The sequence below is a fragment of the Hydra viridissima genome, unplaced genomic scaffold (assembly GCF_058129835.1).
Source record: "Hydra viridissima isolate aposymbiotic clone 2 unplaced genomic scaffold, HvirCarnegie_v1 scaffold_4, whole genome shotgun sequence".
In the NCBI taxonomy this organism is placed as follows: Eukaryota; Metazoa; Cnidaria; class Hydrozoa; order Anthoathecata; family Hydridae; genus Hydra; species Hydra viridissima.
In genome coordinates, this window is record NW_028324303.1 from 18,101,503 (window position 1) to 18,129,292 (window position 27,790).

General features: G+C 30.3%; 2 protein-coding genes and 2 pseudogenes across 2 annotated transcripts; 2 read left to right on the forward strand and 2 right to left on the reverse strand.

Annotated features, from left to right (window-relative positions):
- LOC145190937 (uncharacterized) lies at positions 1-7,224 on the reverse strand. The gene is made up of 3 exons (XM_090086289.1): positions 6,654-7,224; positions 735-1,486; positions 1-594 (listed from the first exon to the last, which is right to left on the reverse strand). The coding sequence occupies exons 1-3, from the start codon at positions 7,120-7,122 to the stop codon at positions 421-423; spliced, it is 1,395 nt and encodes a 464-aa protein (XP_089942415.1). The 5' UTR covers positions 7,123-7,224; the 3' UTR covers positions 1-420.
- On the forward strand, positions 3,736-4,817 carry LOC149890249 (uncharacterized; annotated as a pseudogene).
- An 8,013-nt stretch (positions 7,225-15,237) lies between the features above and the next one.
- LOC149890250 (uncharacterized) lies at positions 15,238-16,604 on the reverse strand (annotated as a pseudogene).
- Positions 16,605-20,687: 4,083 nt separating this feature from the next.
- LOC149890251 (uncharacterized) lies at positions 20,688-27,509 on the forward strand. Its single transcript, XM_090086296.1, has 3 exons — positions 20,688-20,962; positions 21,111-21,195; positions 27,347-27,509. The coding sequence occupies exons 1-3, from the start codon at positions 20,728-20,730 to the stop codon at positions 27,354-27,356; spliced, it is 330 nt and encodes a 109-aa protein (XP_089942422.1). The 5' UTR covers positions 20,688-20,727; the 3' UTR covers positions 27,357-27,509.
- Positions 27,510-27,790: the final 281 nt, after the last annotated feature.

The window sequence follows — 27,790 nt, forward strand, 5'->3', positions numbered from 1 at the left end:
TTTGATAAAATTCAAATGATCTGGATAACAACCGTATTATCGGACAGCGTATACCGGAAAAATACATTAAAGCTTTTTACATACTGCCAATATTAGGCTTTTTTCTTGTAAATATGGCAATAAACTGCTAAGGTATTTATCAAATAAAGATATTAGAATTGTCGTGCTGTTTTTTTATGTGGAAATTAAATAAGCAACTATACTCAACATGACGCATAAATAATTATTTTGTATTAAGTTCTATTTTTATATATTTCGTAGTGTAAAAATGCGGAATGTGTTAAGTATATTTTTAGCTTTGCAAATATATTAAGAAGTTAATTATGTTATTTTAGCAAAACTTTGGTGATTACAAGTAATTTAAGTATATTATTAATTGTACATACCATATATACATAATCTATACACATGCACAAGAAGTTAGGAAAAAATTTCTAATAAAAAGTCTGCAGCAGCAGAAAATACATGATTAGGATAATGCACTGCATCATTAGGCCCGTTAGGATAAGATGCAGCCATCCAATAGACATCCAGGACAGGAAGGTGTGCTTCGCACATTTTTTTTACGCAATAAGAGTTCCATTGTATCGCCCTCTATAAAAAGTCACCATTATATTATATGAAGTATTTCACCATTGATTTTGTAGTATATAAAAATTTTATAAAATTGATTTCAGATCAATTTTATAAAATTTTATATACTACAAAATACTTTAAAAATATTTTCTCCTAACCTGCTTTATCAGAAATCGTTCTAAATTATTCCTTTCAGATCCATCAAACAATTTCTCTATATATGCTGGAGTTGTAGTCTTCCATATAATCTTTGGAAATCCTTCTAATAAAAGGCTTGCTTTCATCTCATTTATCATAATAATGAATGCATTAAACAACACTTCTGCTTGACTCATGTTAATGTTTTTTAATATGTGTAATCCAAAGTTAATAAGCAATACACTGTCGTTATTTCTCATTGAGGGTTTTAAAATGATTTCTTTAATGTAATAAAGAAACTCAGTTTGGTTAAAATCCTTATCATCAAATGGTTGATCAAGAGGATTGGCTTTACCATTTTTTAACGGGTATGTCCACGTATAGGTTACCTCGCAAGTAAATTCTGAACACAAATGAGATGGTCTCATTTGATTGAAAAATCGCAAAGTCAACGAATCGCCATACATCCAAAAAGTTGGTTTAATCGAAGAATTTTGTTTAGACTTTGCAAGGAGATTTTTGAGGACAAATTTTTGTTTCAAAACATTGTCAGTGTTTGCAGTTACTGTTATGTATTTATTCTCTCTCCAATAACCATGCGCTTTGTTAACAATACAAAACGGTTGAAAATGCCAACTCTGCAATTGTTCAAAAATTTCTTTGGACTGAAATGCAACTTGTTTAACTTCAAAATGAAATAGTTTAAGCTCCAAAATGTAATCATATTCTTTACTGAAATAACTCTCATTCTGTCTTCTTCCTTGATAATCACCTAAACATATGTTCAAATTATTATTATTGCTGAGGGAATGGTTTGTGGTTACATGATTTAACATTTTGGATGCGTTATAAAATAAAAGTAATCTAAAATTCTTGTTTAAAACTGCTAGATAAATAACAACAGTTTAGTTTTTTTTTTTGCGATTGAGAGCTTTTACAACATTGAAGATCTGTAATATATCTTTTTCCGTGTTTTTGGTTCTATGATTATAAAACATATGAGGCTTTCTGAATTATGGAAAGCGTTTTTTATTTCTTATTAAAAGAATTGTTTTAATTATAGTTGTTTTGATCCCTTTATTTAACAGTTATTCTTTTTCATTTTACTGATTTTACTTCATTTGATATGCTTCTAGCTGTAAATTTTCAAATTCTTTACAAACGCTTAACACTTAAATTTTCAAATTCTTTACAAACGCTTAACACTTTTTATTATAAAAGATTCAAGTTATCTTCAAGTTTTACTTTGAGTTCTTAGTTTGCTATGAAAGTAATTTTTTAATTTCTCTACTTTTTTTTTTTTTGTTTGGTTGTTTATGATGATTGATTATCTTTTTGCACCTAATCATTATGATGGTTGGATATTTTTTTGATAATTATGATGGTAGGACCAGATGGTTGGGCCGTGCACCAAAAAAAATCTGCGCGGATATTTTAAAGTATATTTATTCAAATATTGTACTTCGAAATTGAATGTGATATATATTTTGAGTTTATTAACATTCTTAAATTTCACTTAAGTTTATGAAGTTTCGTTTTTGAGAATACATGCACTTTGCGTTTTTCACTCGACATCAGCATTTAGTTTTGAAGTCTTGGATATTTTTAGCTTCTTTTCATTGAACCACAGTTTTCCTTTGACAATACCTAATATCTTTCATAAGAAAGAAACTCGGGACAACTTTGTGGATTGCAGTGTTTTTTAACGAAATCTACTTAATGTTCTCGAAACCAGTTTTAAGTTGTTCCAGAGTAGTGACATGATGCTAAGCCGGACAAAAATAACCAGTATAAGATCATTAAATCAGCAAAAAAATGCTTCTTGAGGCATTCTTTGATATATATTTTGGTGTAAATTGTTCCCGTAGTCACAAAACAAGAGTGTCTTTCAACAAATTCACAAATTGCTTGCTGAACTAAAAATTTTTTTAGCGAATTTTTGCATTCCATTACATTTAAAATTTTTTCAAATCAAAACTCGGATAACTTTTAAGTAACTAAGATAACAAACTTCAAAAAATTTTATTACCAAAGACGTAAAGTTCTATAATGTTTTAAAAAAATGTAGGAGCTCTAATGAATCTTAAAAAAAGTTATAATCCTGTAAAATCCTAAAATTCTATAGAAACCTTTACGTTTTTAAAAGAATATTTTGTCCTGGGATTACTTTACTCGACCTTCAAAATAAAGCTTCACTAGGCTGCTCAATACTACTGCTACTGTAGGGTGCTTGCGGTATTAAACAATCAAATCATGAGTTTTTTTAAAATAATACATTTTTCTTAAGAAATGCTGATTGGACTTGTATGAAACTAACTGCATTTTATATGTAGAATGAATTTTATACCTTTTGCTCTATGAAATCAACATGCACCAAACTAATTGCTTCGCCGTGGAGCCTGGCGAAGCAATAGTGGTTGTTTCCAATTCAGGTGACCAACTCCTTGGTCTGTCTTTCAGCCTCAAAAACAATTCAATCCGCTGATTATGAATCCTATAAAAACATAGCTCTCAAATTCAATAGAAAGTGTTTTAATCTGTAGTTGAAAGTACAAAAATATACGACAAATCTTTAATATACGCCATCTTGAATAATGATTTTGAGACCTATGTTTTAATACGATTCTTAATCAACATAAAATACTCTATCAGAATCAATCACAAAGGTATTATACAATCATCTCATGCTGTTTCAAAAGATGTTGTATCTCTGAAAAACAATATGTGCAGCTTCTGCTTTACTCTACTTGTAAGAGGTTAAAGAATAAGTAATAAGTTACTTTATAAGTAAATTAAAAGTTATTAAATGTTAATAATAATAATAAATAATTTAATGTTAATAATAATAATAAATTTCAATAGAAAACTTTAAGTGGTATATTAATTAAGAGTAAATTTTATTTTTCAGGATGTCATAACAACTGTTGTTCTAGTCAGGTTGCTTTGAATTAAATAATTTTTTCAGAAACCCTTGATCCCTTACCCTGTGAGCATGTTGCTTTAGGCGTAATATAAAACAAGATGGAACGCGTAGGCATTGAAGGAGGCCAGTCCTTTAAGATATCTACAGGTATGTAAGTTTTCATTGTCATTATTAAATGGTTAAAAAAGGGTTTATATGTTCATATAAAACTTAATGCACATATAAAACACTCAGTAGATATGAGGCTTTTAACTAAGCAATTGTTTAGGCTGTTAACAACTTTTTCAAAAGATTTGCATTGTAAATTTAAAGTAGGAGTAGGTTAAAGATACATATAATTTATTATACTTTATCTTTAAGGTGGAAGTCCGCTAACTTTAACTGTTGGAACAAAAGACAAAAAGTCTTTTAGAAAGTTTTTTAATCAGATATCATTTCAAACAGTGTTGGAATTAAGTTCTGTACTGGAATTGAAAAAAAATAAAAATAATTTGTATCAAAACTACATAAGAATCTGGGATAATCTAGTGTTGTGGAGAACAATGCAATCAGTATGACATAATTACATGAAGAAATTGAATCTAAATATAAAATAGAACAAGATAACTTTATTTGGAATGATGTAACTGTAACAAGAGATGTAGTATTTGTCCATGACACTTCTGATTTTATTCTTAGTATTTTATTGGAAAGAGGATTGGATCCTCTCACCAGTATGGTACACGGATTGCATGGATTTCTTAAAGTAATTGTAAATGTCTTTGATAATTACTGAGATTTACTTTGACAGTGGAGTTAAAAGTTGTTTTATTTTTGCTATTGCTGAAGATGTTTGTGGAGACAATGGAAATTAGCAGAAAATCTTGAGTAGAGTAAAACTAAATGATCTTTTGTATCACCTTGCATTGACATAAAATGTGCTGACAGCATGTTTGGTTTGTCTTCTCATTCACGTAAATATGCCTGTTTGTGGTTTGAAGGCGAATGTTCCCTAGAAACTTGTACTCCAAGACCTTTCTTTTGATCATTGGTTCAACTTATTTGTTGAAAATGGGGCTAAGCGATTAGAGATGAAAGATTTTTAAAAAGTTATTAGCCCTCAACTTGTTTGTTTAGATTGAAATGCTTATGATTAAAATTCATCACTTAGTTCCACCGCCATAGTTACATCTTATGGGGATTGTGGGACTACATGGTAGACCACTTTTAGATTATTAGCCTCTTTTTTCAAATTGGCTCAGAGAACATTTTATCGAGGTTATCATGGGATAGGCTTTGATGGGAACTATTTCCACTAAACTTTTGGAGTAGATATTTTAGAGAGATGTTTTAGGATCTCAAACTAATTTAATCCCTATAGTTCATTGCCTCAGAAAGTTTTCAAAGAATAAAGAGTGTACCTTTGGATACGAATTAGGCAGCAATCTTTCTTCGGTTATTGAAGAGTTTAAAATATTATTTTCTGATGTACAGCAGTATGCAAAGATACATTTAAATGCAGAGCTGAAGGTTACCTGGAAAGTGCATATAGTTTTCTGCCATATTCTCCCATTTTTGAAGTTTAATTGTTATTCTCTGGGATCATATGCTGAACAGGCTGGAGACTGAACATAAAGATTATGCTAAACAATTGAAATCTGTTACTGCCACTTTTTGCTTAGATAAAATGTAAATGTTGCTATATAAAAGTAGTTGTATTATCTTTGTTGCATTTCTTGTATTTCTTTCTTTTAAATATTGCTATAATAGTGTAAAAAGAGTTTAAATCACTTCAATTTAAGATTTGTAAAAAAAGGAACTAATTTTTTCCGGAGGATAATGAAAAATATTAATTCGAAAAGTTTTCTTTACTTGAAAGGGGGTAATATAATTATAAAGAGGGTAACTTTATCGCTTAAAGGGGAGTAAGTAGGGCAACAAATTAGTTTTTATGTTGCTTCTGATCAATATTAGATTTGTCTAATACAAAAAAATAACATATCTCACCTGTACTTATCTTAATATGAAAAAATCTTAGAGATGGGGAAAAGTTGAACCTGGCGGTCTTTATGGCTCACTGTGATAGCAAGCCAAGGTTTGTTCTGGTTACTATTTTTTAGTTCTTTCATCAAAATTTTCATTAAAAAAACCAGATCATACCTGGCTGCAAAGATTGGCTTAACTTGTTTAGCAAATTAACAGAGTTATTTAGTCGCATTTCTTTAAACTTTTAGGTTCTCCATCATCTTATATGACTCCTACCATAAGTCCCCCTCCATACAGGTTCTACTAGCCATTGACTGAGAGCTTCTAAAGTCATTAGGAGTTAACCTTAATTATTTAAAAGCATCAATGTCAATCACTTGATGGAGCTTTGCTACAAATTCAGTAGTTCTGACAATCATAACGTTGCTTGTGAGTTGATCACTCAGCTATGACTCTTCAAGCTCCTTACTCATCCTCTAAATCCAAGTTCTGTCTACTTTAAAGGTAGCAACTTTAACACTTTTCCTTTTCACGGTTGTGATATGTAAAATTCATTTTTTAAAAAAATTTATAAAAAATTTTTATCAAAAACAAAATTTTAAAACTGTCACAATGAAAAAATTTAACAAATATTGTCATACAAGCTGCAAACAGTGTATTCGAATTTGATGGTTAAATACCGCGCGCTCTCTGCATATCTACAATGATGTTTTATGATTTGTAGATTCACTTTAAATACTACTTAAAATAAAAGTTTTTCCATACATCAAGCATATAGATAAAAGTAATTAAAAAGAATTTATAAAGTCTCTATGGACAGAGATGGTATCAAAGAAAGTTTTTGCGACCACTATAATCTAAGAAATAATACTCTAAATGGAAAAAAGTCAAGACCTACTAAAATTAAAAAAATTATATTTAAGCAAATTTGGCCTTCTATAGTTATTTTAGTAGACCATTTTATGTGGTTATCTAAACGTAAGTTATCTAATTCTTTTATTAAGTTGCAACTTAACAGAAAAAAAGTTGTAAAAACATAACATTAAACTACCTTTTTTGAACCAATCTTTTGGAGGATCCTTCAACCCGTTAAAGTTGCTAAACTCAAGCATTATACTCGCTGTATAGTTACCAACTAGCTGCAGCCAAAACTCCTCAGCGTAAATACCATCGTTCTTATCAATTAAAGGTACGTGAAAAGATGCCGGCCCTAATACTTTTACCCACCAAAAGTCTCCTCCAAATCTTTTAGCTTTGTTACAAAAATTAAATGTGTGAATTAACACATAGCTTTTCATACCTGGTGAGTTTAAGGATATATTGAAAACAGTCTTATTTAAATTAGTTTCTTTTCTTAAACAATAATCTTCTGATGGAAAGTAGGGCAACCTTTTGTACTTCAAATTAGTGGGTAAATGTACATTCAATTGAAACATGTTCATCGTTAGAAATTTAAAAATAAAAAGAGTAGATGTAATCAGTATTATCGCTATTTGTAAATGTTTAGTAAACCAAGCCATTTTGAAAACTAAACATTAAAGCCTATTTTGCTAAACCAAACCGAGTTTTTTTTATTGATCCACATTTCTGGATCCGAGATCCAAATCGAGTATCTTTTCAATACATTATCCCTTTAAACTTGTTTTTTTGTTTCAACGAAAAAAGCTTAATTGTTCATTGAATAAAAGCAGCAGCAGTCGGAACAACTACAACAGTAGTGATAATCAAAAAATAAATAAATTTAAGCCTTTTCAACTAGAAGAGTGATTGAGATTACAGCTACTTGTGCAGACAATCCGTATTTTGTTCTAACTCTATTGTTGTTATAAAGTGCTGAACTAAAATGCTAATACTAACAGCTAAATGTTTTATGAAATTTCAAAGAGATTATTACAACATTGTCAATTTTTATAGAAGTACGTTTGACCGCAAAATTAACGCACCAGTTATACATTGCCATTTGTTTTAATTGTCATCAATCATATATTTACACAAACATATTAAAAATAGAACACATGAACACAATTATTTCGATGATAATAATAAAATTTTCTTTGAGAATGGTGAAAAAATAAATTAAAACCAAAAATATGGTTCATTTAACAAAATAAAGTAAAATGATTATTATTGTTATGCACACTAATGCAGCTTAAATTGAAAAATTTTTGATTTATCAATAACTAGTGTTACTGCCTCCTGATGTTATTACAGCCTGATTGTTTCTTGAGAGATATCTTTCCATACGCGAAGAAGACTATGTCGCAGCTCGTCAGCAAATTGATCTAAACTAAAGAAAAAAACTAACTAAAGACTAAATAAAAAAGAACTAAACTAAAACGCAACTAAAGAAAAAAATACTTCCCGTATGTCAAAATAGTCTTTATTGTACAGGTGATTACAAATTTGGATATAAAATACTGTTTATTTCTTCTAGATTGCAAACCATTTATTTTTAAAACTTGCTAATATTCATAAATTTTGCACAAGAAAATTAATTCACAGATATTTGAATTGTTTTAGCTGCCAGGAATTATGAGCTCTCATTCAATCTTAACCCCAAAAATGATTCTTAAAAACGTAATTTTTGCTTGGGGTTTTAAATTTTATGAGTTTTTGCATGAAACTTTGTGAAAAAATATTTCCAATCAGCATTATCTACAGGATGCGGCAGCGATTTGCGAAATTTTTAGAACACTTTTCAAAATGAGTTTTTAAAGCACAAAATATTATATTAATAGAATAATAATAAAAGAAAAGTTCAAGATATGCTTTTGCCAGCTTAACATTTAATTAGGTTTCCTTTATTTTTGATTACTGCCTAAAGTCTAGGACAAAAGGACTGGGAGGTGCTGATTATATAATCCCTTAAAGTTGAGTTCCAAGCACGGATAACTGATGACTTTAGTGACTTTAAACTTGAGTAGGCCTTTTTTGCAACTCTTATTCTCAAATGCGCTCAAGGGGATTCAAGTCAGGGCTGAATGGTGACCATAACTGTTTGGGCCAAAAATTAGCCATATTGTCCCGAAGATATTGTTAAGTTTTTCTGGACTCATGACAAGGTGCATTACCCTGTTGAAACATACAATTGTTTTCTGGGAATGTCTTCTTCAGCCATGGCACCACATTTTGTTTTAGTAAGCTGATATACACATCAGAGGTAAGTTTTTCTTTCTATTCGATTTAGATTGGTGAAAATATATCTCCTTTTGAAGCCGTGTGGCTGTTGACGCTACAGTGCGAATCTTGAATTACCACAGTCAATCAAGCTCATATACTTTTACTTTTTTTAACGAGTGATATCCATGCTAATCTCTTACAGTATTTGTTAACTTGTAACTTCCCGTGCGTCCTCGCGACGGGTGCTGGATCTATCAGTTGACATCGTCAGCACTCCCAAACTATTTTTCGAAAAATATTTACTAACTTTCTCCATACAACACATTTTCTTCAACAAAGCTATCTTCTACAAATGTCAATGTCCCTTTTTTAACTTTGTCATCTTGTGCAACAATTGCCCTCACAATGGATATCATGATCATTGGTGACACTGGAAACACTATAACCAGTTGATGTTCAATATACGGTTATTACCTTAAATGTTCGAAAATTGAGATTTATTCCAAGTTCTTTACTGATGTCCATCTATATAAAATAGTAATATTTGTGTTAAGTACTACACATTTAAAAAAATACCCAGTTTAACAATTTCCGATAAGGTTTCACATTAAATATCTATTTCATCAAAGTTTATCAAGAAACTTTAAAGCATATTTTTTAGAAAATAATATTAGTTAAAATAAGCAAATGTTTTACCATTTCACAGTTAAATGGTTTAAACTGATTGAAACTACATGCTCTAGTATGGCAGTTACAGTATACAAGCGCTCATACTGTTTTTCAAAAAAAAAAAATTATTCTGATGAGATGTAAATGAAATATACGCATTGAATATTTAAATTGCAATATTTGGAAGTTATTTTTGAGATAAAATATGATTACCCAAATCTTTTAGTAAGCTTGAATGTGCTGAAAAGCGCTTGGTTGTACCATCTATCCTATCATAACTTTGCAAACCGTAACAAGACGCATATGAAGGTCTATTTAGCAGGAAGACAGAAATCTTTATGGTGGACAAAAAGATTTAAAATAACACGCACATCCACTTTACAAACTTATTTTATTTCAAATTTTAGTTAGTCTTATTATTATTATTCACAATATCAACACTTTTATGCACTATGTAACATCATGAGACATTATCTGAAACTATACAATAATGTTTGAACATTCCATTAATTACATACCTATTGAATGACCTAAACACAGAACTGTCAAAAGGTGGTAATTTATGAGTGCAATCGAGTCGAAATGTCAAAAGCACTATAATATTTTATTTAGCTATCAATCAATTCATTATGGGACAACTAAAACTAGTAGTACTGCTTAGAACTTTAAACAATTTAAATGCAATATAAAATGTTTCAAGAAATGTTGAAAGTTTTCTGCAGTCATCAAAGAATTGTCAAATGTTCTTGAAAATGATTAAATTTTTTAAATAACTAAACGTCTTTAAGCAACTGTATGTTTGAATGTACGAATAAAAACTTACTCAGCAAACATTAGACATCTTTAAGACCGTCTTATTCAGGTCTTTAAATGGTCTTGTCTTCAAATAAACCCTATAAAACGTCTTCAAAATGTCTTTAAAATGTCTTTAAAAAGACACCATCGTCGTGAAAAATTAAATATCATTTGTGATACAAATGTATTTATATTATGTTTTTTTTGTAAATGAAATAAATAAACATTAATGGGTTATTTTGATTACCATAATTCGCATCTTCGTTAGACGTCTTTATTTCATAGTCTATAGAAGTAAACCTTGGTCTGGCAATTTCTCACTGTTCTCCAAAATGACCCCCAGGTTGAAACTCTCACCACTCCTGATTTTTTTAAATTTAATCAATCATATGCATTAGTAAACACAATATATGTTGTCAGAAAAATCTGAACTAAGTGCTAAATATGTATACTTCAAAAATTAAAACGAATAATTTTTGGCTTTTTTTTATCCAAAGTTTTAATAAAGTCAGCCATTATGGTAGTCAAAATAACCCATTAATGTTTATTTATTTCATTTACAAAAAAACCATAATATAAGTACATTTGTATCACAAATGATACTTAAGTTAATGCTTGTTTAAATTAAAGTTTACCACAGCAGATTTTAGCTTTTCTCTACAACTTTTTTGTCCTATTTCTCAGCATCTTTTAGCAAAGTCAATAAGAGAAAATTGTTGATTTCATTTTTCTAATTTTAGGGAGTTAACAGTTTTAGTGGCTATAATTACTAGGGAACAGAAATTTTGTTGATTTTGTTGTATCTGTGAGAAATGACAACATCTCATGAGAGATGTGTGGCCACTTATGAGAGTTGTGTCATTTTGTTCAACTCTCAACTCTTAACTTCGAAATATGAATTGGTCTCTACGCGGAAAAAAGAATTATGTGCGGTACTTCCAGAGACCTATGAGAGGGTTGAACTGCAAACCTCATGAATACAAGGCGAGCGCTCTTACAACTATTCTACTACCGCACTAAGGTTGACAACAATTTAGCTGATTTCGACATTGACGAAACCCTAAAGTAACAAAACAGACTTAATATAATTTTTTTTTTTTATTTACCTGTAAAGATGGTAAATTGGTTAACTTTTCTGAAAGTTTTTAACGTTTTCAGTCAGTTTAAGCTGTTCTTGTCGGGTAGTTAATGGATTTTTTTTTTGAAGTTTCATTAGTTGCTTGTTTTTTGTAACCGAAATAACTTTACTTATATGATTTGAAATTCTAAATTAATTAAAGTTGGTTTTTATATATTTATGCCTTTATACTTTCAACTTTTCTTTAGCTTGTGTCATGACGAAAAGAAGCGAAGTTATGGCAGTCGATATCAAAGCGGAAGTTTAAAAGGTATTGCGGTAGGCCCTAGCAAAGTTGTTAGCGGGGTTGGTGGGCGTTTCCGGAAAGATACTGATGCAAAATAGAATGTTGTTTTTTGTAATGAATGCTTTTACGCCAGAAAATATGTGCTAATCTTTAATTGTATTTATTATGTTGGTTTAACATCGTCTTTACGTCAGTATTCTGACGTCGTTCCGACGTTGGTTTAACATCGCTCGACGTTGGTTTAACATCGGAATTCTGACGTCACCCGATGTCTTTTTTTCGACGTCGCCTAACCTTTCCATTTCCAACGTAAATCCGACATCGATCCGACGTCAGCTCCGACATCGATCCGACGTTGTTCCGACGTCGCTTTGCCCACTGGGGTTGATTTCATTGGCTCTGTTCTTTTCCATGGTAGCAGTAGAAACTAAAAAGGAAATGAGGAAATTCATTCTTTTCTATGAAAAGACTTCTGTCACAAAGAGAGTTAGACTTAACTTTTGGGGATATGGCAAGCCCTATCTTCCTCCTACAATAGAATATGCTACTTCTTTAATTGACCTAATTGGGCCGAATTCATTCAGATTTTTTAGCATTTTTGGTATGCCCTATAAATTCCTCTATGCTCCAGCACATGATTGGATTAATAGGGAAGACTATCAAAACATGAAGCTGATTGTCAACAAACTTAACGAAGTAAACGAGGCAGCAGAGTGTGGTTTAAAGGTGTGCCATGACTTTCTAGGTGTAACTAGGGATGAGAAGCACTTTCAAGATGTTCTCCAAGTAATAGAATCTGATAGACAACGGATTCCTAATCAGCGAAAGCGATTTTGTGCACAAAATAAGAAATCAAGGTTTCTAGTTCAGAAAAACAAGTAATTTCATTTAGACAATTATACCTTATTACACCATGTAAAAAAACTTTCTCATATCATCTTGTACTTTGTATAGCTGTATTTAATCTAAAAAAACTGTTTTTATTTTCTAAGCTCCACCATGGTATTAGAGCGTAGTGAAAATAGTGATTTTTAGTTTGATTTCTGTATTTTAAATTTAACGGTGCTCATTTAATTGTGGATTAATCTTAAAAAAAAACATTGTATATCTTATTTTTATGACTAAATAAAATACCAAAATTATGAACAGCATCATACGACAAAGTTGGGGCAACTGTCACACCCTAATAATTATAGAGTAACAGTTTTTAAAAAAGTTTCTTTTGATACCATGAATAAATAGTGATAAAACCAACAGGTCTAAGGTTTAATGATTTTATTCTAAAACGTAAAACGCTTTGTTTGTTTTGTATCTACATTGATTAAGTGATGTAAAATTACGGAATTTTAAGTTCAATGAAATAACACTGTTCTCCAAATTGACCCCCAGATTGAAACTCTCCCCACTCCTGATATTTTTACATTTAATCAATCATATGCATTAGTAAACACAATATATGTTGTCAGAAAAATCTGAACTAAGTGCTAAATATGTATACTTCCAAAATTAAAACGCATAATTTTTGGCTTTTTTTCTTCCAAAGTTTTAATAAAGTCAGCCATTATGGTAGACAAAATAACCCATTAATATATATATAGAATAAAGTACCTTTGATATACTCTCTAGCCAGTGTGTGTGTGTGTGTGTGTTTATATATATATATATATATATATATATATATATATATATATATATATATATATATATATATATATATATATATATATATATATATATATATATATTAACACACACACATACATGTTGATATTATATAATATACTTCAGGTAGAATAATGCATTTGATAGAAAGTAATATATTTCAAGTAAATAGGAGTGCTATCAGGCAAACATCTGATATGTATCCAGACAAATAATTAGCCAGGGTCAAATACTTTAAATGTAGCTGAAAAAATCTGTGGACTCTGCTATTTAAATCTTAGTATAAATTATTTATATTTATGATTTTATGATTTAAAAATAAGGTTAAAATAAGATCAGTTAAAACATTTTTTCTCTTTTTGTTATTTTATAGTTTGATTCAATAGATTTTTTATTGTTTTTACTTATTTCAAAAACTGTTATAAATTTCTTACTATTATTTTAGAGGACTTTCTCATGATTGTTGCAAAAGTAAAGCTGTAACCAATATCGTAGATATTAGTGAATCACTTGGAGATAAACATGCAGAACAAGTAGCATCTGGATTGTTAAAGCATAAAATGGAGAGTGAAAGCATTGTAAGTGTAGAGCAGTTCAAGATGTCTACAGGTGGAAATCTTCTCTCTGTTACAGTTGCAGTAAATGAAATTAAGTCAAAAAGAAAGAAAGTAAATCATATCTTGTTCGAAAATATTATGGACCTATCAAATGCATTAGAATTCTCTAAAAATAAAACCAAAAAATTATGTTCTACTTTACACAAGAATCTAACAAGTGATGTAGAAATGATTATTAATCTTAAAATGACTGATTTGCAGGCAACTCTGATTATCTTTAAATGGTGGTCAAACTTCTTAAAAGTTATTATCAATGTTCTCGATCCAAAAAACCATTATTCTTCCTTTGAAATATATGAAGATTCTGGTGTCAAGCAATGCTATATTCTTGCCATTGTGGAGATGGTCTTAGAGGATGATCTCCAAAAATTATTGGCACTTCTTCAACTTGAAGAAGTAAACTTCAGTATGGCATTTGACCTAAAGTGTGAAAATAGTGTTTTTAGAACTTTCTAGTCACTCTGTTAAATATGCCTGCCTGCATTGTGAAGGAGAATGCTCCCTTGAAGCAGGGAAACTAAGAACGTTGCGCTCCATAGACTTATGCTATGATCAATATGTATATGGTGGAAAAAAAAGATTGAAAATGCAGGAATACAAAAATGTAATAAATCCTCGTTTCATTTACTTAAAAGAAGATCAAGAAACACATTGTTCCTCCACCTGAGCTTCACAATATGATGGGAGTTGTGGATAAACTTTGTACTTTGCTTTAATACATTTGGCCAGCTTTTCAAAGCTGGTTGAAAACACATTATATATTAATGAGAGGGTATCATGGTGTAGGTTTAGATGGAAACAATGGTAATTGATTTATGCCCCTGTTAGATATTTTGGAGAAGGATGTTACCTTAACTGCAGCAATCAATATTTTACCAATAATGAATTGCTTGCATAAGTTTTCATTAGTGAAATCAGCTGTGTTTGGTTTGGAAATGGGTACAGATATTTCTGTTAAAATTCAAGATTTCAAAAGTTCATTTTCTAGTCTGTAACTATAATGTAGGGGAGGTAGGGGAGCATTGGGCACTTTTTTACATAAACGCTGATAAAACTGTTATTTTTTATCATAATCAAAATTTTATTTCAAATATATCTGGAACACATATTTGGCAGTAATTATTGCTAAGAAGAGTTTTAGTATTATAATAGTCGCAAAGTGATGAAAGGTTTTTGAACACATGTCCAAAGTGCCCAAACCTCCCGGTGGTTGGGAGGTTTGGGCACCCCTGAGGGGAGGTTTGGGCACTGTATTTAATATGCACAATATTGTTTTAATATACTGCTATGATTAGGTGTTATATAGCATTGATATAAAAAATTATAATACAAAAATATTTTCTTATCATAGACTTTACAAAAAATGTCACTTGGGATCAATACTGCACGATGTTGGGCTTAACAAGACTTATTTTAAATTTGGTATGATCCAAAGAGGCTTATCAAATTTATATTTTAGGCTGCCACGTTTTATACATGTTGTTAGTGTAGGCAATTTTGTTTTTACATCCTCCAGGGGGACGCTGGCTACGTCCTCGATGTCAGGAAACATAAACGTATTTCTTATGTTACTTGCTCTCATAAATTTGACAGTTGCCATGGAGTGATTAACCTCTTCGACTATTCCAACATAATGATAAACAGTTTTTTTGGTGTTAAATTTAACCAACACAAAGTTATTGACCAGGAAATTTCTATCCATAACAATCACATCGTCTACATCAAAATCTTCTTCCGATGAATCGATTTCAACAAGGGCTTTGTCAGAAACGGAAACATTTTCTATTTCATCATCACTGCTAATCTTCCTGCTTTTCTCGTTTTTAGAGCATTTTTGATTTTTGTTGAGCTCTTTGATCTTATTTTTTCTTTGTCTTTCTTTTTCTTCCATTTGAATGAGTCTTTTCTCGGGTGTGTCTGTCAATATTCTAGTTTTTCCTTTCTTCCGTTTCATGCCATCCAATTTCCTGGGACCGGCTTTCGGGTATGGCCTTACTAAATCAGGTGTTACATTGATAGCGCCCCTAGTCTGGCCTTTAGATAGAGATTCCATTTGAGATGGCCCAGTGACTTCCATATTTGAACTTGTACGATCCTCTAGACTCAGATTTTCTTATGTTGAAGGCTGTTCCATGATAGGTTGGTCGGAAACCAATTTTTCTGTAGCAATATTATTCCCTTCCGGCAAGCAGCGATCAGCTATAGAAGAACAAACAAAATCTTCATCAGAAAAATTGTTTGAATTGAATGGCCAAATGCCAGGTTTTTCAAATCCCTTTTGAATATTTTGCAACTTGAATGCAAGTGGGATGGCTTTTGCTGCTAATTTTGGGATTTCATAAATTGTTAAAGTTTTGCCAGGATTGCTTACCATCCAATCTGTTACAACAGTGTTATAATAAGTTTTAAGTGGTCCATAGACAGTCACGTATAGGGGTTGCAGTTTTTGGCTGCAGTGCGGTGGGAAAGTCATTAAAACAATGCCTGATTCTTTGCAAAAATCGAGAACTGGTACTGAAATATGGCTCTCGTCATTGTCCAGCAGCAATAGAACTGGTGAAGAAGGCGTTGGTTTTGCGTGTTTTGCAAAATGGTGTATATCTTTTAAAAAACATGGTGCTGTCATCCACCCTGAAGGTTATGCCGCTCCATCTGAAGCAACAGGTGCATCATTTAGCATATATGTTTTGAAATTAACCCGTGGGAATATGAAAAAGGGTGGTATTGAGTTACCCAATCCATTAATACCACAGCAAACCGTTGCAAGTGTCCCTCTTTCAGCTGACGTTACTTGCCCAACTTGCTTGGTGCCTCTGAGAGCAATCACTTTCTGGGTTCGTTGTACTGTTGATAATCCAGTTTCGTCTATATTGCAAATAGACTCAGGGCCGAAGCGATCCTGTTCATATACAGTTTTAAGATTTTCAAAAAAATCCCCGACATTTTTCTTATTGAAACTTTTGGCACGTGAGAGACTGGTAGCTTCTGGTGTCCTTATTGAAAGCTGAGGTTGTCTTTTAAAAAATCCCTTAAGCCAATCTTTGGATGCAAGTTTCTTCTCTGTCCAGTTGTCTGGTATTTTTTTTATTAATGGCAGTAGCGTTTTCGTAAACCAATTCGCGTACCTTCAGTTTTGACATTCCATGATTTAGTTTAAACAATGTTACAAGATATTCTGAAATTTTTTCTTCTTCATCTTTCGTGAATATTTGGGATGATACAAATTTAGAAGAAATATCTTTCACAACGCCACCTTGCTTTATGTACCTTTGAAGGTTAGACCTGGGTATATCATATTTAATCGCAGTAGTTTTAATTTTTCCTCCTTTAGAAACCTCTTCCAATGCGCGCAAAATAACATCTTTAGGGATTTCACATCGTTTATTTTTCTTTCTAAATGAAAACGGCATTGTCCTGATAAGAAATGATTAACCATTCAATCCAATGGGCATAGCAAAAAAGCACAAACGTATGACACCAAAACACGCTAAAAAAAGAGGGAGCATTGGGCATGCCCAAACCTCCCTCCTACATGCGTGCCCAATGCTCCCCACAACCTCACTTTTCAAATAACTTTGAATAAGTTTATTTTTATCAAATGTTGAATCCTAATTTCCAGGTAAATATAATGTTCATTAAACGCAAAAGAAGAAGTTAACTTAGATACTTACACTTTCTTGCAGATTTCTTTGTTATCTTTCTTCAAATCACAAACAAGATATTTACTTTTGTACGCAACAAACCGTTAAGCGCATGTAACTTGACAACCAAGTGAAATGACAGCTGACACTTTTGATGAGCGGTGTTACCAGTTATAAAACTATAGTGCTATGGTAGAAAACAAAAAATATCTATAATAGATTGTGAGAAATGAGGGGGTGCCCAAACCTCCCGACTGCCCAATGCTCCCCTACCTCCCCTATTTGGCTATGACAGTTTCATGGAAAATACATATTTTAGTGTGTCACATTTTCACCTTTGTAGATTGCAATAATATTAGCTTAAGTAGCTATGCAGAACAATGTGTTGAATTAGTTCATCACAAATTTAAAAAAACTTGTATGAACTATAAAAGAAACATAGGACAAAAAAGTTATAGAGAAAAGCTAAAATCTGCTGTGGTAAACTTTAATTTAAACAAGCATTAACTTAAGTATCATTTGTGATACAAATGTATTTATATTATGGTTTTTTTGTAAATGAAATAAATAAACATTAATGGGTTATTTTGACTACCATAATGGCTGACTTTATTAAAACTTTGGATAAAAAAAAGCCAAAAATTATTCGTTTTAATTTTTGAAGTATACATATTTAGCACTTAGTTCAGATTTTTCTGACAACATATATTGTGTTTACTAATGCATATGATTGATTAAATTTAAAAAAATCAGGAGTGGTGAGAGTTTCAACCTGGGGGTCATTTTGGAGAACAGTGAGAAATTGCCAGACCAAGGTTTACTTCTATAGACTATGAAATAAAGACGTCTAACGAAGATGCGAATTATGGTAATCAAAATAACCCATTAATGTTTATTTATTTCATTTACAAAAAAAACATAATATAAATACATTTGTATCACAAATGATATTTAATTTTTCACGACGATGGTGTCTTTTTAAAGACATTTTAAAGACATTTTGAAGACGTTTTATAGGGTTTATTTGAAGACAAGACCATTTAAAGACCTGAATAAGACGGTCTTAAAGATGTCTAATGTTTGCTGAGTAAGTTTTTATTCGTACATTCAAACATACAGTTGCTTAAAGACGTTTAGTTATTTAAAAAATTTAATCATTTTCAAGAACATTTGACAATTCTTTGATGACTGCAGAAAACTTTCAACATTTCTTGAAACATTTTATATTGCATTTAAATTGTTTAAAGTTCTAAGCAGTACTACTAGTTTTAGTTGTCCCATAATGAATTGATTGATAGCTAAATAAAATATTATAGTGCTTTTGACATTTCGACTCGATTGCACTCATAAATTACCACCTTTTGACAGTTCTGTGTTTAGGTCATTCAATAGGTATGTAATTAATGGAATGTTCAAACATTATTGTATAGTTTCAGATAATGTCTCATGATGTTACATAGTGCATAAAAGTGTTGATATTGTGAATAATAATAATAAGACTAACTAAAATTTGAAATAAAATAAGTTTGTAAAGTGGATGTGCGTGTTATTTTAAATCTTTTTGTCCACCATAAAGATTTCTGTCTTCCTGCTAAATAGACCTTCATATGCGTCTTGTTACGGTTTGCAAAGTTATGATAGGATAGATGGTACAACCAAGCGCTTTTCAGCACATTCAAGCTTACTAAAAGATTTGGGTAATCATATTTTATCTCAAAAATAACTTCCAAATATTGCAATTTAAATATTCAATGCGTATATTTCATTTACATCTCATCAGAATAATTTTTTTTTTTTGAAAAACAGTATGAGCGCTTGTATACTGTAACTGCCATACTAGAGCATGTAGTTTCAATCAGTTTAAACCATTTAACTGTGAAATGGTAAAACATTTGCTTATTTTAACTAATATTATTTTCTAAAAAATATGCTTTAAAGTTTCTTGATAAACTTTGATGAAATAGATATTTAATGTGAAACCTTATCGGAAATTGTTAAACTGGGTATTTTTTTAAATGTGTAGTACTTAACACAAATATTACTATTTTATATAGATGGACATCAGTAAAGAACTTGGAATAAATCTCAATTTTCGAACATTTAAGGTAATAACCGTATATTGAACATCAACTGGTTATAGTGTTTCCAGTGTCACCAATGATCATGATATCCATTGTGAGGGCAGTTTTTATAATTCGATTTTTCCATTTTCTTTTTTTTGATCTTTATAATAACATGTTATATTCACATCTATAAATACTTTTACATACTATATAACAAAAAGTAAATAATACAGCATATAAAATATAATTAAATAACATTTTATTACCTGCATTATTTACTTTTTGTAGCTTTTGTAGCTTATAAGCTACTTGTTATACTTTATTAAAGTATTTACTAAGATTATATAAATAAATAAGAATAAGATAAATAAGATTACAGTTTACAATGAAAATTACTATTATAAGAACAATATTCTTAACAATAAACTTCCCAGCGAACATTGACAGACGGGTACCATATGGTTTTTAACTGGGCTTACGGGAACGGGATTTAGAAGGGATTGTGTTCTGGTTTCCAGACGGGTCCCGTACGGTTGAAAAATTAAGCAAAAATATTAATATGGGCCGCATGTGGTGATTATAAGGGCTAAGAAAACTGGGATTTTTACGGGTTTCCCATTAGGGACCCATCTGGTGAAAGTAATAAGCGGAAAAATCTATGCAATCAAACCATTATCGCCATTTGCAACTTACCTTGGGCAAAAAAGTTTTTACAATATAACGTATAAATTCAAGTTATAATCGTTTTCTCGTTTTATGCTTTTTATGAAACTCTATGTAAAATGTTGTTATAACTATTTTTATTTTTTATACATAAATTTTTCTCTTTTTCTTTCTTTAGTAAAAAGTTGAAAATTTTACAAAGTTTTACATGCAATTTGAACAATTAATACTTTAAAGAATTCATTTATATTTACGTTTATGAAAAGTAACGCCACAAGGAAATGCATATAATATTATAAAGTTGACGTGAGTGTTTTCATTATTGTCTTAATTCCTTGCGGCATATATTCTTAGAATCATGAATGGTTTTTGAAGACCATTGAACGTTTTTCTGTAAATCCAAAAGTGCAATTTAGTAATATTTTATTCCTATATAAAGGAGATTGCGGAGTATGGATTTTTTCTACTGTCGTTTACATTTTGTAGCAGAGAAACTTACTGTGTAATTTCTGTACTGTGTTACTGAGTAAGATGTTGTATGCAAATGTTGCATTCGATGAAGAAAACAATACCGATTACGTACCACTAATTTGGTTAGTGAATGCTATGAGTGAAAATGTGTTATCAAAAATTTCATCTAGAAAATCTACAGATTTTTATTGGTCTCGCTGGACAAATATGAAAAAAATAGACTTAGATAAATCAATATGTCAAGAACCTGAGGTTGGATGGCTTAGGTTTTCAGGAAGAATTTTGTCAACTGCAGGTAGTTTATATAATATTGTCAAAGATAGTAAAGTAATAATTTTAATAATTTTTTATAAATTTGTTTAAGCATTTAATCATAATTATTGAAATTTGAAAATGAAATTTTGATACATCAATAATTATCATAAGTACTTTTTAAAATATAGACACAGAATCTGAAGCAAAAGTGAAATGCAGATATGCAGAAGATACCTCAAATGTTGATGAAGTATATCAAAACCAAAAAAATAGGTATATAAAGTTACATAACTTTAATTTAACATACAAAAGGTGTTTATGTTAGTGATACTCCGCTTATGTTTATGTAACTGGCTTAAAACTTGTACATTTATGAATCATTAAAAGTTCAAAAAAAATAATAATACTTTTGATAATTAGCCAATCCATTAGAGATAATCAAGAAAAGCCTTTAGAGAAAAGTGAATAAGATATTGTTTTAATTTTTGTTTTGATAATTGTTATCTATTATAATGTTAGGTTCCAATTAAATATTTGTCATTTATAGATTGCATAAAAATTTTTATGAATATTATAGCTTGCATTGTCAAGGTTTTTCTGTAGGAGAAAATTTTAATTTTTTATAATATTTTATAGTATATATATATATATATATATATATATATATATATATATATATATATATATATATATATATATATATATATATATATATATATATATATATATATATATATATTAGGGTATATCATACTTGACCCAAAAATTAATTTTTCAGAATTTTGACTAGCACGCTTGGATTCCTATGTATTTGGGTACGGGGAATTCAAGTATAATGATATTTTTGCAAAGTATTGATGTCTAGCTACCGGGAAACTGGTTTTAAAATTAGCTTTTTTTTAAAAAAAATAGTCTTTTATAACTAAAGCTTAATTTTTAAATGTTTTTAGTCAATTAATAATAAAAATTAAAATAATATTAGGTAAAAATTAAACCATTTGTTATAAAACACAAAATTATCATTTAGCTTCCAGGATTCTTGAGCCAGAATGCACGGCTAGGGATTCTGCCCCCCCCCCTCCCTTCTATCAATATTAGATAGTTTTATTATGATTATAAGATCAAGATATATTACAATTAGTATATATATATATTTATGCACGCACTGGTAGGAGATAGAGTAGGTAGAGTAGGAGCAAGGTGCTTAGTTGCAAAAGCCCCCTCCCCTTACACTTACTCAAAATACTAATTCAAATTATAAATCTGGCTGCCTTAATTTTTGTTTTAGCTCCCCAAAATTCTTATAAAATCAACATTAAAACCAATTATTTATTTAACATTTAATGTTATGCACAACAAAGTATAAATAAAAATCAAAAATACTAAATTAGTAATTACATAAACTACTTAAAGTCTTTTCTTGATTTAAACAAAGGTATTAGTTCATGATTTCGCAATTGAGTTCTTATAAAACCATCTCTTTTATCCCAACCACAGACTGACTGAGCTGCTTCAGTGACTAATTTGACTGCTCTCTTGCAACTTTGGGTATGTAATGAGTATAGAGGTAGCTGCAGGGGAGAAACTATCAATGCATTGAGTTGGGCTAACGACATATTTGCAGTGAAAATTGGTTCAGTGATGACCTCTTTTTCCCAGTCGATAAGTTCTTTGATGTCACAAGCATCAAGGTTTATTGTTTGCGGAACTTTAAATGGTCTAACATCTGTTGAGCCAAGTTCACTTCCGGCCCTAACTGCCAATATTATGTCGACGGCAAATAACCTTTGTTCTGAGTTATCAGAACAGAGAAGTGAGACAAGTATATTCTCAGGATGAGCCCACCAAGATTCACTTTTGAGATAAAGTTTAGATGCTTCTTTAATTCCTATCATCTTGCTTCTGCCAAAGTTGAAACAGTTTTAAAAGATGACAAGAACCATATTTAATGTCATGCTTAACTTTAATCTCAAAGAACATTGGAAAATAAACCTGAGTCACCCAAGTTGCAAGCAGTCTTAAGATCTCTGCATTATCAGGTTCAACATCATGTTTACTCATATAGAGAAGCAGGCATCTCATGCCACAAGTAAGCCATCGACTGTGAGACAATCTACCACATTTAAGAGCTGCCACTTCAGGATCGAGCTTTCTTTTCAATATTGCATTTAAATACTTCCATGCGACTAAACTGTCAGTGCTCATTTGCTTTAAGAAATCTTCACTTATAGTAACAAGAGGCTCCAGAAGCGGAATTGGCATAAATTTAGTAATTCTTTCAAGATTTTCTACTTTGAAAAGCAGTTTACCTACTGCTCCACTCCATCCTTTATCTGAAGAAGTTGGTCCATCAAGTTTTTCCATAATATGACGGAATGGAAGCTCATTAATGAGAAGCCAGCAAAAAGATCTAAAAAGTTTTCGATTGAGAAGTTCTTCCACAAAATGAAGCATTCCACCTTTCCATCCAGACATTTCATTTGTAGTATCACTGCCAAAAAGTTGGAGATTAAGATCTTTACCTCTTTCCATTAACCAGTCGAATAATCCATTAGCACATTGCTTAGCTGGTTTAGATATTTCTGACTTAGGTTTTGGTGTATAATGAGTAAGGTAGCGACCTCTAGGCTCTTCTGTCACTGTTATATGATTTTCTTTGATAATTTGTTTTCTGAAGGTCCTTTGGTTTTATCATGGATAAGAACTAAAGTTTTATCTTTTCTACCATCAACAAAAATTCCAGTAATTATATTTCTTTCACAGTCGAAATTTTCTTCTACTCTGGAATACTTCATAGCACACTCTTTGGCACGAAAAACTTTCATACTATCACATATGAGATTTTTTTTATCTTCAACAAGTTTTCCTGCATTCATAATATCTTTCAGTAGACCATTAATGATAGCAGCAGTAGCAGTCGATTATACACCAAATCTGATAGAGGCAACGGCAGCATTACTAATATCAAGGTAGTTTTGTTTAACATAACTCTCTTGATTTTCAATTGTCGAGTCCTCTTCGCTATCACTGACTTTATCGCTATCACTGACTATCACATCATTGGATTTATTATTAATTTCTATTGTAACACCCGTACTTTCATCATCAAATCTAACATCGGTTGGATAAATAGAGACTGATGATTCTAACTTATACTTTGAAGCTTCTTCACGTTGTTGCGAGAGTCTTGCTTGTTCAGTTGACTTGCGTAAGCATTTTAGCCTAAGTTTGGCAGTCTCTTTAAGATCAAGACCAAATTCTTGCATACATGAAACACTGCCTTGTTTTTCTCGCTGGGTTTTTATCCAAATAAGTTCTTTTTTAGGAATTCTTAAATTTAAGTGACATTTGCAAAAGCTATGAGCACCGTCATCACAAGATTCGTTGCAAGGGGCATCATTATCACTGCAGTAAACGATTCTGCATTTGCAAAAAGCAATATCTAAAAGTTTATCAAGTTTAGGTTCCCAGCATTTTTTGTTTGCCTTTTGAGATTTGTGTCGAGCTATCTTAGAGAATGCAGACCAACTTCTATTAATTCTTAGTACTATTGCTTTAGTTCCACAAACTATGGGTTCTTTAAATTCTGTGTTGGAAATAAGCCACCGTTCTGCAACTTCATTAGCAACATTAGAAAAATTTCTTGCATTGATATGTTACGCGGATTTTTTTCACAGACTAGTATTCTGTTTCGCTGCAGATCTAGACATCGCTGCAAACAATCACGTAATGTTGGAAATTCAGTTTGGAGAAACTTTTTAGGACCTCCAAGATACTCACTTAGTTTGGTGTTAATCGATTTTCTGGTTTTCTTGCTAACTGATAATGCCATTTTTCTTTTTTTAATATATTATGAATCTGGAAGATATAAATACAGCAAGTATAGCAATTAATTTGAAATAAAATCTAAAATGGTAGTTATAATATTTTCAAAGTATATTTGAATATTAACTGATACTTATACACAAAATAATATTGTTAAAAATTTGAAGCATATTATAAAAATTAAGCATAAGGTTTAACAATATTTTAAATAATTATTATGTACATTTATAACATAAACAGTCATCATTTAGTAAAAAAACACAATATTTTTGAAAATTAAAAACGTTTTCCCGGTAGCTAGACTTTTTTTTTCACCAAAATAAATTATACCATTCAACTCAGGGTCTAAGAATACATAGGAAAAGTGACATACTGAATGAAAAATAAAACATGCAAAAGTATGATATACCCTAATATATATATATATATATATATATATATATATATATATATATATATATATATATATATATATATATATATATATTTCATATATATGAAATATCAAAGGGAATAGATAAATATCTAGACTTAGAAAATGTCAGAATTAAACAAGCTCTACGTATGTATAGAGTGTTCAAGGGGAACCGAAAATCTGTCCGATTTAATAAAAGTCCGACTTATTAAGGGTTCAACTTAACAGGGTATATATATATATATATATATATATATATATATATATATATATATATATATATATATATATATATATATATAATTTAGAGCCTTTAACATTACTTGCAGGTTCTTGTGCTAAAAGGGAATGTGGTGTGCATTGATATGAAACTAATTTACTTCATTAACCCCCTTGAATGTTTAAATTATTGTATCATATCCCCTAACTGCCTTCTTTTTTCTAGAGTTTGTAGATTAAGATAAGTTAGACAGGCTTTTATATATATAAATAAATAAATAATAAATACATGGGTTTACCCACAGCTACTGTGTTTTGCCAGAAGTTGGCAAAACACTTGCTCAGCTGTACAACAAATTAAACAAAACTAGAAATTTTAATAATCAAGAGTTTTCTGGTTTTTTAATTTTAATAATCAAGAGTTCTCCATTCACCATTAAATATGGTTTTCATTAAAAACAGTTGTGTTTTTTTTTATACTGATGGAATTTAGAAGTATATTCCAAAGTTTAAGACCAAACTGGGATAATGCTTGATTGCTGAAATGATTATTGTATTTTGTTTCTTTTAGTTTTAGTGTTCTTTCTGACATAGAGTATTGAATTAAATTGCATAACGACGTTAGTGCTTCCTGTTTAATTGATTTCTGCATTATTAAAACGACCTTGAAATATATTGTTTCTCTAATTTTTAGCCAATGCAAGTTGTTATATTCTTTGTTATTTACTTGAGTTTCTATTCTGGTGTTAAATTTTGCTGCACAATTCTGAGCAGTCTTGCTGCACAATTCTGAACAGACTGCAGTTTTTTTAATAGTGCCTTATCAATTCCAAAGTAGAGGGAGTTCACAATAATATAGTTGTGAAAATAATAATGAACATACTATGGTGCACAGATCTTTATGGGATAAGAATTGTTTTATTTTGGGTATTTTTCTCATATTGTAACAGCTTTTAACAGTCTTATTTATTTGTGTTTTTAAAGATAAATGATTGTCGAGTATCACATCTAGACTTTTTGCGGAATCAACAAATCAAATGCATTCCTTGTTAACAAAAGTACCCTTAATAATAATATCTTTTTGAATGTTAGGTGGTGCCATAATTAATATTTTTGTTTTTGATTGGTTTATGAATGATTCACACATCCATTTAGAAATGTATTCAAGACATTTTGGTATATCCACAACTAGATATTAAAGAGATATGGACCCAGGACTGTACCTTGGGGTGCTCCATATTTTACATTTTGGTTAGATGAACATAAATTACCAATTTTAACTTTTTGGGTACGGTTAACTAAAAAAGTTCAAATAAATCATTGGTTAATTTAAGTAAAAGTGTTTCAGTCGAATAATGTTATTTGTAGATAAGTGTTTTTACTAATTTATAAATATATATATGGGCCATGGCATGACATTTTAGTGGGGGACCGAAGTACCAAAAAAACCTAAAATACTTTTTAAGTTCTTAGTGAGAAAAAATATTATATGAGGTCCTTTTGAAAAAGTCAAGGGGGTCTTTGTCCCCACCCACCCCCACCCCCCGTTGTTGTGGTTATTGTATATATATAGTGTATGTATATATATATATATATATATATATATATATATATATATATATATATATATATATATATATATATATATATATATATATATATATGTGTATATATATATATATATATATATATATATATATGTATATATATATATATATATATAAATATATATATATATATATATATATAAATATATATATGTTTATTTATTTAAAAATATATACAATATCAATATAAAATTATAATTTATTTATCAGTAACTAAAGAAATGTTATACATTTACTATCACAACAATTTTTTATCTGAAGAATGTTGAGTAGAGAGTTTTATAATATATTAAATGAATAAAACCAGGTGTGTTACCTATAAAATTTTAGACTAACAGTTAAAAATTATTTTTTACAGTTTATATTGAAACAAGAAAAAGCTTCGAAACGAGAATAAAACGATGGAAAAGCTTCCAATTCGCGAAACAACCGTGAAATCAGATGATACGCGATTAAAGAATGGTTAAAAATTCTCTCAACTTTGACATTGTAATTTTAATTGTTATTTTGTTTGAAACAAACAGTCAAATCATATACAGTTTTATTTTATCTGTAAATTATAAACGTAGATTTTCAAGATTTGCAATTGGCAATCTTTGTGGGAACTATACGGGTAACCCAGCGGGCATACCCATATGGTCCCAGCGGGCATACCCATCAACCCAGCGGGCATACCCATATTTCAAAAACAATGCAAAGGTTCGATTTTACACTGGTATAAGTGCAGAAATTTTTATCTGGCTATTTGAAAGAATTAAAATCCATGTCAAAAGCTTTTCAAAAAAATATCCTCAGAAGACCA